Consider the following 12,504-nt stretch of genomic DNA (forward strand, 5'->3'; position numbering starts at 1 on the left):
TAAATACACATACTAAGAGATGCACTGATACACAATATGTGCAGTGGCTACAGCAGTGGTTACTTTTATGATATCGTTTTTGTGTTTAATGACGACTTTGTCAAAGGTTTCAACTGTTCAGCACTGTGACCAGTCACAAACTGTCTGTTGAGTACATTAAAGCAATGGCCAATAAGAGATGTTTAATATGGTAAATTAATCCATATAACATTAGTATAGACAAAACTGAGGTATGATTCACAGATAAACATGTTGTGTTTCACTTCCGTTCACTGAATTAGTGACATTTTCATGTTTGTAACCATCTGACCTTTTCCACCCTGACAGGAACCTCCTCTGATCATCTTCTGTTTTTAAAGAGCAGGTCATATGCGTTTTTGAAAAATCTCTCTTTTGCAGTTTGTATCTTAGCTATCCTTAAATGAAAACAATCTGCAAAGTTGTTAATCAAAAAAAGTGCTAGATAAATAAAGATATTGTCTCTCAAAAGAGAGCCGACTCAGAGTCGCCTTAACGAGTCATATTTTTGAATCTTTTACAGGTATACGTCACTGGGTAACACATTTGCATGATCCCTGCCTGCCCGCAAATTACGAACAGTCTGACCTGCCCACAAACACTTCCCGCTATTAGTTTGTTTACACGATGTTGAGAAGACGCGGTGTTAATATAATACAATTCGAACCTTTTTTTGTGTGCATGTCATTTTATCAAGGACTGCTTCTCTAATCTGGTCTTTTATCTTCATTGGCTTCTAATCTTTTTCATTTGTAATAACAAGCTCTCCGAACCACAACCTGTAAGTATGATTGATACGTTATGAGTAAATTTTTCAATTGAGTGCTCAAAATATCAGGTTTTTGTGCTAATATGTGTACCTAGTGCAGCTTTTAGGATTTCAGGTAACTGAAGATTTCAGGTCTTACTGAAGTAGTTCTGATAATTTGCTGTGAACAACCATTTCTTAAGAATATGTTGATTATTGTAGACTGACATTGTTGTAATTATTTAGATTTAATAATAAAGAATGTAGTGTAGCACATAGACTTTATAATCATTGTGAAACTGCTGTTTATTGTGCTGCACCGGCAGTTATAGGGCCCTATTTTAATGATCTAAACGCAAAGTGTAAAGCGCACGGCGCAAGTGCACTCAGGGCATGTCCAAATCCACTTTTACTATTTTAAAAATGGAAAAACGGGTTGTCCCTATTCTCTTAATGAGTAATGGGTGTCTTTTGGGCGTCACGTGCAATAAACCAATCAGAGTCTCATCTTCCATTCTCTTTAAGAGCCAGTTGCGCTCGTGCCATGACGGATTTGCTATTTACACGGCGGAATTTGGCAAGCGCAAAGACAGAACGCGTCTCCGAGATGAAACGAAGCTGCTTGTATGTGAGCAAATAGATAGCCTAATTCTGATACATGCGATGACTATCGATTATGACATGTAGGCATTTATATATATATATATATATATATATATATATATATATATATATATATATATATATATATATATATATATATTTAATTGGCCTACAAAAGCTCTTATGCATTGCAATTCTTTTCATTTGTAATATTTGGCATGTTTGTGTGCTGCTGTGCGTCCCTGTGTTTAATTGCGGACCTGCCTATACTAACACACTCTTTAAATAAAGAAAAAACATTGCGCCAGACATTAGACCAGGTTTGAGCTGGTCTATTGCGCAGTCTATTTTCAGCTCCTTAAAATAGCAATGCGCCAGCAATGCGCCTGAACACGCCTCTTTTTTAGACCAGGAGGCCCATGGGCACACAAATGGGCGCAAATGCATTTGCTAATTAAACTAGGTCGCGCTGGACGGGAAAATGCATATGGGACCGGACTGAAACTAGCAAACACACTTGCGCTGCGCCTTGCCTATAGGCCTATAGGGTTAATGCAGGAGAGACGAGCGAGTTAGTTAAGGCTGGTGCTCCTGTGATAGAGCTGTTCTGCATTCTGATTAAAAGTTAAGAAAGGGTCTTTTGTCTGTCGTTCTTCAAACATTACAGTAGACATATTTTGGTTTACAAACTATTGTTTTATCAGTTAGTCACATTAGCACTCGGCTAACGTACCCACCATTATTGTTTTAAGTGTTCCCAGTTTAGCAGCCAAAGGTGCATCTATTCTCATTTAATTCAGCTGCTGAGACATTAGTTACCATTTTGGAAAACTAAAATCCTTTGTGCATTTCAGACAGGAAGAGCATCTGGAGTTTCATTCCGTCTCGGACTAGTTGAGCAAGGACATCTGCCACCAGCTTGGAACAGATGAGCTTAATGCTAAGACAAACAGAGCTAAACGCCAAATAACAATGGACACACATCCCAACCAGTCACAAAGAGAATTACTGTAATTATGAAGCAAACGACACAGAATATTCTCCCTCACAAACACATACAATTGCAGGGACAGAAACTTGGCAGAACTTTTTAGAGCTCTAAGGAACTGAGAATCAGCCAAATCACTGACAGTCTGTCTGAAAGAGCCTAAACACATTGCACACACACAGTTGATCAGCATGTGTTTGAGGATGTGTTTGCGGCCAATATACAGACAGAGAGAGAGATCCAGGAAACAATCATGTCATACAGTGCCAATTACTTGTGGCTCTGAATGTGCTGAAGTCCCTCTGCTCGGATGGCTTCTAACACCAGGTACATTCTGCTCAGGGGGCAATGAGTCTGTTGTGGTAATTCACAGGTTAGAGGTGTGTGTCAGGCTGTGTGTTTGTGTGAACCTGTCAGCGGGAGTCCGTGCTAACGATCTGTCTTGATCCTGGACCACAGCTGATTCCCCAGAGCTCAACAATGACTCACTAGCCATGAACTCACTTTATTATGAGCCTCACTCACAGACTCAGAGGATGCTGACAGGCAATGTGAGTGCGTGTTTGAATTAGGGGGACATTGGGGTGCTGGCAGGTCTGAAATGTCACACTGCTGACCGGCAACGTGACACACAGTCTTCCTCATTACCTAGACCTCACCAGCCAAGTGGCATGACCATGAAATGCAGTTCACGCAACACTCACAAACAAACAAACAAACATCACACACACAATGAATCACCTGGCCGGATCGGGATAGATGGGGTGGTCTTGTGATCCAGAGACATCATATCTGGAAAGAGACATCATGGATGACTCCAGCAGTCTCCTACAAAACAGAATTATATTGCTTTGCATGCTTTTGAATGGTGAAGACTTTCCCTCCTGCTCATATAAAGAAACTCTGAACAGGACATCACACAAAGATGGTGACACATTTTCCTCCAATCTGCACTATGCTGTTTCTACGGTAACACTCCCCACCATGGGCCATTGCAATCATTAAAAATCTCATCAAACCGAACAAGGACATTAGTATGCTCATTACTGACTGTTATGCAAAGGCTAAATGAATGTAATGTGTAAGTAATGATGTGCGCTCTGCAAGGCCTGGCTAGGAATCGGTTAAAATACATTAAATTGGGGCATTGTTAAGTTTGAGTTTGTACTATTCCTCACACAACAAAGAGTATGCTGAAGGCCATTAAAAAAGGAGACTGAGTCCTGCGGACGAAAACATGCTGCCTCGTACTGGCAGGGCACAAAGCCAGACGGACAGTTGTGTAGCAAGCAGGGCATTTTTATTCAGCATGACTCAGTGTGATGTGTGTGTATGTGAATGTTTTTGGTGTGGGTGTGCTCAGCTCTTCATTAGAATGCCATCTTCTGCCCTTTGACTCACAGCAAAAACAGAACGGATCGATTCTGACTCCTTTTCACACATTTGCTTTGTTTGCTCCCTTTGACTCTTAAAGATCAAGATCTGCATTTTAACAGAGATGAAGCAAACAAGGCCTCCAGTTCTGGTAATTCTGGCAACTCATTTTGTCTACAATCACCTTTAGATTAGTCATGATTTGGTACTATAGTCTTTTTAATATTTAAAAAGATAGACCTTTTAATATTTCTCTATTCTACAAGTAACCTTTAAATATCAGCATTTTTATTTTCTATCAATATGCTACTTTGATGAGCCAACTGTCATTAATTAAACAACTTCTATTTATTTTACAATGAAAAGGTTGCTCTTGTTTCATGTATGACACAATAGCATGTAGTGGGAAGACCTCATTCTGAAACTTTGCTCCATGCTCAAAGCTGTGAATAAGTAACACTGAACTGGAGCGGGACTCGTGGGAGAACATCAAATGACAGAGTATTATTCTTGTTGCACTTCTGCATAAGTGAGGTGTGATACTGTTTTTTGTTGTCTTAAAACGCAGCCACATCACAGCACAGCCATGCACATGGGACAGCCTGTCCGGTGACATGCAAGCACATCATCAGAATAAAGGCCCACAGGCCACAAAAGTGATGGAGATCTGTGTGCAAAGTTACCGCCACATATGCACAGCGTGATGAGCTACTGCCCCCCAAAGGACTGTAACTGGCATTGCAGGACCCCTCGAGGGGAGTAATCTGCAAAGATTGTCCCACATTTTACATCAGATTCCTTACAAAAGTGCCAATGTGATGAACTTCAACTTATAAAAGTAAGTCGGTTAACTTAACTGCAGCATCCAGCAAAACCAGACTTCTCTTTATGAGCCAAGTGGCCTACTTATTTTAATTAACATAATTTGACAGTCCAGAGAAGCAGTTGAATTCAGAGTCATTGCTTACCTTAAATGACTCAACTACACAGAGTGCAGCACCAGCAGTCTGACCCATGGTTCATATGGACATTACCAAATCAAAATACAGGACTAGTTGTAAAGGCCCTTAAAAAACAGACCATTTCCTAAACTGGTGACGCACAAACAAATGATATGTCTTTAGCATATAAGTTTCACTGTGGACTAACAACTCACTCTTCCTACATTGCTATGATTAAGACTACACATATACTATGACTGCTGACAGTTTAGCTTTGTATTTGTAATGTATGTTTTATTGTAATGTTACTGTTTTTACTGTGTTTTTAATCAAATAAATGCATGAGCATTAAAAAAATCTAAAACAAAAAACTGTGCTGACCACCAACATTCAAATGGTAGTGTACACATACACCAAGTTCACTGAAAGCACTTTTAATCACTTTTCGATAGAAGATTACGTTTTTACAGATTTAAATTCAACTAAATTCATGACCTGTCAGCACTTCAAGGACCTGGTGTCCCTTACAGCTGAGAACACGAGGGTGAGAAATAAAAGCTCACAAATATCAAATATCAACTTCATTCTGCTTGTGTTGATATGAACAGCATAAATACAACAAACATGTCCCATTCAGTTTCCTTAGAGTTTCTGTCAGTATCTTGCAGATACTTTTATCTGTTCTAGGGGTCTCACAGCAATTCAGCGTGAAATTTTGCCTTGCATGTGAAGGCTCCCAATGAACCATTTCAGAAGTCCGTCATGCATTTCACTTTTGGCATTCTTGGTAAACACAACAAGCTCTTCTGAAATTCACATAAATCCAAACATTAAAACAATGACATAAAAACAAGCTGTTTTCCATGTCATACACTTTTCTTTGAAGCCCAAACAAGGTTCCTGATCATCTTACTCTAATAACAGTTAATGTGGCGCATTGCAGTGTGGACTGCTTTGTGATCATGTCCCTAAATAATACAGGCTTTGCAATGAGGCTACTATTAAAGAATAAGAAAGATTAAAATTATATTTGACATGACATCAAACTCACAGCTGGTGTGTTAGTACCAGAGCACCTCACGCAGAGCTGTTGCTCATTTCATATGCCAACCATTTTCAGCATTTGTGCCTTGAGAAAGTCACTTCACATGTGAAATGAGTAACAGTGCTTTGCTACACTCACACTCACATGCAGGCTTCGAGTATGCTGTCAGGTCCAATACAGTTTGCACTGCCAATAGCATCTTTGCAAAGCCTGCACTACATTGTAACTGGATCAAAAAAAATCTACGATGCAATAAGTTGCACAAACCTTTCATATGCTACACGCAGCCAATTTTCACACATTTAACTCTAATCATTATTTGGCTTTTACAAATTGCAATATAATTGGGCTCAATAATAAGGTTGGCCTGCGTGCAAGTGTTTCGGGAAGGAACTGTCACGCCTGGGATCTCTTACAACCCACTCTATATTAGTTCATATTTTGAAACAGAATTTAAAAGTCTACAATAGTTCAGTACACCACAGAAAACCAAGTATGTTTAAGTTTGTAAGCCATAAAAATGCTCTAAAAGTATTTTAAGTGTAATTTATTCCTGTGATGGAAAAGCCGATTTTTCAGCAGTCATTACTTCAGTCTTCACTGTCACAGGATCCTTCAGAAATAATTGTGAAATGTAGATTTGGTGCTCAAAAAACATTTCTTATTATCAATGTTAAAACAATGTGCTCCTTAATATCTTTTGTGGAAACTGAGATACATTTTTTCAGGATTCTTAGATTAATAGAAAGTAAAAATAAACATAATTTTGAAAATGTCTGCGGTGTTAGTCACTATTGAACGGTTGAGTATATATGGCCAAAAGAGAAAATATATTATTTTTTTTTCACTGCTCCCATTTTAATGTAGATGGCCATGAGCCAACATCTAATATCAATAAGTTGCGAAAATTTGTCATAAGTGCAGCTTAATTTCAGTAAATAATCTTTCCGGACTGGTGGGGAAACTTGGTATGTTTTAATATCCTTTTAATATCAAACAAATAAGAAAGTCTGACTCCTCATGACATGACCCCTTTACGCATTCAAACAAGACTGCTTCCTCACCTGCGTAAGTAATCGTCATCTGGTGTGTCTTCAGGCATTTCCTGGTTTAAGGCTTCTTGTGATACATTTGTAGAGCGAGAGGTGGCAGACTGCCTGTAAACATGCTCTAGTTGTCCAGTTTCCTGGTTGAAGACCAGCCCAATGGTCCGCTCCTCCTGCGGACCAGTAACTGTGCTGCGGGAAAAGGGAACATGATGCTCTGGGGCGTCTGGGCTGGGCTCCATGGGTCTGCGTTCAAGTAGGTCATGATCAGAATGAGAGAGTGGGGCTACACTGTGGAGGGCAGGACTAGTATGTTGCCAAGCTGCATTTCTCTCAGCAGATGTTGACTGTCCTGTTCTCTCCCAGCGCCTGGTACCCTGATTGTAGGTGAAAAGGTTGTGGCAGACTCTACAGCGGTTCATGTGACTGCGTGAAGGGTTTTCGCCACCGTTGAGTGGCTGGTAATGAGATGGACCTGGTTGCTCTGGGTCCATGTTGTTATTCAGCATTTCCTGAGTCTGCTGGTCCTGCCTGTTGCCCTCTTGAGGCTGCACAAGGTCCTGCATTCCCTCACACTCCATGAAATAGTGGTTAAGGTTACACTGAAGAACATTGCGGATGAAAGAAGGGCTGCTGTGCCCCGGTTCCTCTGGTGGGCGCTGCCTGCTAGAACTAGTCCCTGATGTGCTGCCGCTGCTATGAGAAAGGCCCCATCCATCACTAGCTGAGGTGTAAACAGGTGACTGGCTAGAAGTCCCTTGCTGTCGCAGGACAGAATGCAGGCTGAAAGAGGAAGCGCTGGTTCTGGGTGGAGTCATACTACTACCTCGTCCATTAAGCACAGAGCCTATCCAATCTGCCCCAGGGAGACGGCCTCCATCTTCTCTGCCTGGTGGTTGCTGCCGGAAAGGTGGGATAGATGCCATTCCAGCCACTCCCCTCCTCCCAGAGCTAGAAGATGTGTTCCGCATGTTGCTCCCGCCACCATACACAGAGCTAAATGCTGAGGGCCGATTTGAAGCTTGAGATTCAACAGGAAACCGTGGTATACGCGGCTCTGTGCGTGCAGAAGAAAAGGTAGATGCATGTGATTGTGCCTCCAAGGAGGCGGAGTCTGAGGTGTCTTCATCAGGCGGAGACGAAACCTGTGTTGATGAGCAACGGCTACAGAAACACACGATTCCGAGTGGCTGAACGCAACCATGGTATGGCAGTTGGGATCGATCCCTCAAAACAGAGTAACGCTCAGACGAATCAGAGGCCTCATCACTGGAAGCAGCGAAAGTGCCCCCAGACTGAGGGACCGAGTTGCGGGAAGTGAGGATGTGCAAAAAATTGTGCAAAATGGGCGTGCGTCTTACAGGCTGGGACTGGAGGAAAAAGCGCTGACGGAGATGAGGCATCTCCACACTGTCCATTGGAATCTCAGGATCATCATCATTCTGCAAAGCACAAATGCAAGCATATGTAGTCACAAATGTTAAAGAATAGAAATTAGGGCTAGGCAATATGGCAAAAAATTCAATCTCAACCTTTTTAGAATGTTTGACAAGTTCTCGATTTATAACTAGTCAACTTGAAAATGTAACTACAACATGAAGTAATTTTATTTTTTTATTAACCCTCTAGTTAAAAGAAAAAAATATTCCAAGTGCACCACACATGAACAACATGTCAGCATGATGTAAATGTTAAACAAATAATTTGTAAAATATCTTTGCAAAAAAGATGCAGAACTACAATTACATCTTGTACAAACTTGTCTAATACATATTATAGACATATTCAGAAATAATACAAGGAAAATGCTTAAAACGAAAATCTCAAAATTCAAGGTAATTCAAATTCAAAACAACTGAATGTATAACACCAGTACAATAATATTAACCTTAAATGTTCTGTTAGAACAATGAAACAGCAGCTTTCAGCCTGATGTCACCATGATGCAAACATGAAATATCAGATGTACAGTTGTAGTTTTTTACAGGTTTTTATTCGATTGTGCTGCTTTTCCTTTGTTTTTTTTCTGTGTGACTTGCGCTCACGTCTCTTGCAACATGAAATTGCTTTCTAACAATGCAGAACTCAACTTAAAAGAAGTTTAACCCCCATCTTCCTGCATTTTTCCTATTCCACTGCCCACGTTGCATCTTTGTCAACACAAAAGCGTATTCTGTGTGAAAGGCTCTTAGTGATATATTATACTTATGGTCCTTCACCGAGCGTGTCACACGTGAGCGGTTGATCACGGGCGCCGACATGTGGTTGGATCATTCTTTTCTCTTTACTGTTAACATTGCCATATTGTCAAAGTGCTGAAACAACAACATTTCCGGCAAGACGACTCACCTGTTGGTTTGAAGGGTTTACAATGGCAGTTAGAATATAGTGACCCAATGGATCAAATCTCACCAACCTGCAAAAACACAAAAAAATGTCAAAAGCAGTTCACTCAAAAAATAAAATCAATCATCAATTACTCACCCGCATGTTTTAAACCCAAACTACTTCATCTTTGAAGCATAAATGAGGGCATTTTTATTGAAACCTAAGTGATTTCTGTCCCTCCATTTAAAATCCATTTCACAAAAACTTCAAACGTTCAAAAAGTCCACGTGAGCAGCTTAACCCAAGTCTTCTGAAGAGACATGATTTTTCATTTTATATGATGAATACATAAATAGATACACATGATGATATATGAAGTGCATCAAATATAGTAAAAGCATTCTCAAATGTGCTTATTTGACGTGAGAAAAAAACTATTTTTTATTTTTATTGTCAAGCAAGAACATTTGAGAATCTGCTTACCATATTTGTGTGCATTAATCAATGTTAATATGCATTAATAAAGCCTAAATTAAATCTTTTCATCATATTAAGCAATCGTCTATCTTCAGAAAATGGAATTAACCTCTTAATTGAGATTTCTTTCACAAACTTTTTAAAGTATCAAAGTTGAGAGGTGAATAGACCTTCAGTGGAAGGAAAGAAACTTCTTATGTTTCATTAAAAATGTGTTTATTAGACATTTCTGGTTCTTATTTTTTTTTTGAACGACCAAGGGTTTGGGTGTGTTGTTGTTGACAAAATAAACATTTTTGTGAGAACTATCCCTATAAATTTATAAAATGTATCCGCATCAAACCTGACTCTCTCTGTCTCACTAGAAGTCTTCACCACAGTAAAGGGCTCCTTCCGACTCCAGTCCCATAGATGCAGCTCATTGTTGGAGGCAATGAGCAGCAACTGAGCAGTAGGATGGAAAGCAAGGGATGCAATTGCTGAGTTACTCTCTGTGAGCCAGGTCTCACTGCCTCCCTGAAACAAAAACACACAATTCTTTTGAGAAAAATTAAGCTGTGGCAACAAATCTACAGAAAACAAACAAAAAAACATTAAAGCAAAGAGTAGAACGATTACAATCTTGGAATACGTGTTTGGTCAAGCCTTACATGCAGGTCCCAGATTCGAACCTCTCCATCCAGGCACCCAGAAGCAATAAGGCCAGGGATGCTAGGGTGAAAGGTCAGGCACCAGGGTGTCCGGCGGTGACCCACTAGAGAATGAACACACTTTCCTGTCTTAACCTCTGTGATGTAGATGTTGTGGTTCACATGGGTCGAGGCCATTAAAGACCTGTGAAGAGACAAATAGCAAAAACACCTCTCTGATTAGCTTGTTGATGATAGGCCCTAACTGGAAAAGCCTGAAATCAGCCATTCAGGTTATTTAGCAGATCTGTACTGAAGACTATGAGAAAGAAGTCAGAGCAGTCGTACCTGTCGGGACTGAAGGCCAGAAGAAAGGTTGAGCGGGGACTGTCTGGTAACTCCACTTTCTGTGAAAACGAAAGAAAATCAAAAGAGCAGTGATTTTACCTCAGTCACTTCCAAACCACAGTATTAAGGCCTGTTCAAAACTAGGACGAAAACTATAACGATAGATATACAGGTTCATCTCAATAAATTAGAACATCTTGGAAAAGTTCATTTATTTCAGTAATTCAACTCAAAATGTGAAACTCGTGTATTAAATAAATTCAATGCACACAAACTGAAGTAGTTTAAGTCTTTGGTTCTTTTAATTGTGATGTTTTTGGCGCACATTTAACAAAAACCCACCAATTCACAACAATCTCAACAAATTAGAATAATTAATAAGACCAATAAAAAAACAATTTTAGTGAATTGTTGGCCTTCTGGACAGTATGTTTATTTACTGTACATGTACTCAATACTTGGTAGGGGCTCCTTTTGCTTTAATTACTGCCTCAATTCGGCGTGGAGGTGGTCAGTTTGTGGCGCTGCTGAGGTGGTCTGGAAGCCCAGGTTTCTTTGACAGTGGCCTTCAGCTCATCTGTTTTTTTGGTCTCTTGTTTCTCATTTTCCTCTTGACAGTACTCCATAGATTCTCTACAGGGTTCAGATCTGGTGAGTTTGCTGGCCAGTCAAGGACACCAACACCATGGTTATCTAACCAACTTTTGGTGCTTTTGGCAGTGTGGGCAGGTGTCAAATCCTGCTGGAAAATGAAATCAGCATCTTCAAAAAGCTGGTCATCAGAAGGAAGCATGAAGTGCTCCAAAATTTGGTAAACGGGTGCAGTGACTTTGGTTTTCAAAAAACACAATGGACCAACACCAGTAGATGACATTGCACCCCAAATCATCAAAGACTGTAGAATCTTAACACTGGACTTCAAGCAACTTGGGCTATGAGCTTCTCCACCCTTCCTCCAGACTCTAGGACCCTGGTTTCCAAATGAAATACAAAACTTGCTCTCATCTGAAAAGAGGACTTTTGACCACTGGACAACAGTCCAGTTCAACTCGCCAGGCTAAAGATACACCTTGGCGAGTAAAATCTGTGAATTTATTATACATCACTTCCTGCTTGTTGTTTGCGCCCATACTGCGTTTGAGCTCCGTCACTTTATTCTTTTTATCGACTATTTTTATCTTAAAAATCAATTTTATACACCATCGTTTCTGTTTATATTAATTGTGAATATATCCTCTATTGTATTCTACAACAAAAACATTCAGAGTGCCTCGTTATCACTAGTTTTATTTTGATCTCCCAGGTCCGCTATTAGCTTATAGCCCGTTAGCATCAGCAGCGTGGTTGCTGCTAACTGCGCTTACATTGCTAATACTCTATTCACACACATTACCACTGCTGTACTCACTGTTACTTGCTTTAATGGCGGATGAATGTCTACATTTGATTGCAGGCGAGGACACGTTCGAGCTGCATTCGGTGCAGCTCGAGCTCGAGGGGAAGCAGATTCGCGACCTGGAGGTGAGGCAGGCCCAGCTGAGAGAGCAGAGAGCCGCGCTGGAATCATCCCGGGCTGACGCTCACAAGTCCGGGGGAAGTATACGGCGTGCTGTTAACAGTCACACCACGTCTACTCCAGGTGTTTCTCTGCACAGGCCCGGTGCACCCAGGATGCGATCTTCCCAGATGTCCTTCACTCCGGCGCCGGGACACCACGGACCCTGGGTGCATCCACAGCGGGCGACGACTTCTCCCCCTCCGGTCTTCGAGATCTCAACACGGAACCGCTTCGCTCCCCTCTGCGAGACAGGACGCGATGCTGTGATCATCGGAGACTCCATCGTCCGACACGTCCGTGCTATGTAAGCCGAAGGTAAAGTGCACACTCATTGTTTTCCTGGTGCTCGTGTTCTCGATGTTTCTACGCAGATACCCGCCATCCTGAAGGCCGACGAGAGC

At 40.9% G+C, this 12,504-nt stretch overlaps 1 protein-coding gene across 1 annotated transcript in view; it reads right to left on the reverse strand.

Annotated features, from left to right (window-relative positions):
- The window catches only part of LOC132107003 (activating molecule in BECN1-regulated autophagy protein 1A-like), a 73,638-nt gene that overhangs the window by 52,874 nt on the left and 8,260 nt on the right, over positions 1 to 12,504 (reverse strand). Inside the window, exons 3-8 of the mRNA XM_059513134.1 lie at positions 10,546 to 10,604; positions 10,219 to 10,402; positions 9,912 to 10,084; positions 9,113 to 9,179; positions 6,782 to 8,205; positions 3,099 to 3,185 (exon numbers count right to left, since the gene is read on the reverse strand). Of these exons, the coding sequence (XP_059369117.1) occupies positions 3,099 to 3,185; positions 6,782 to 8,205; positions 9,113 to 9,179; positions 9,912 to 10,084; positions 10,219 to 10,402; positions 10,546 to 10,604 (1,994 nt within the window). The remainder of the gene's footprint in view (positions 1 to 3,098; positions 3,186 to 6,781; positions 8,206 to 9,112; positions 9,180 to 9,911; positions 10,085 to 10,218; positions 10,403 to 10,545; positions 10,605 to 12,504) is intronic.

Source organism: Carassius carassius, chromosome 2 (assembly GCF_963082965.1).
Source record: "Carassius carassius chromosome 2, fCarCar2.1, whole genome shotgun sequence".
Lineage (NCBI taxonomy): Eukaryota > Metazoa > Chordata > Actinopteri > Cypriniformes > Cyprinidae > Carassius > Carassius carassius.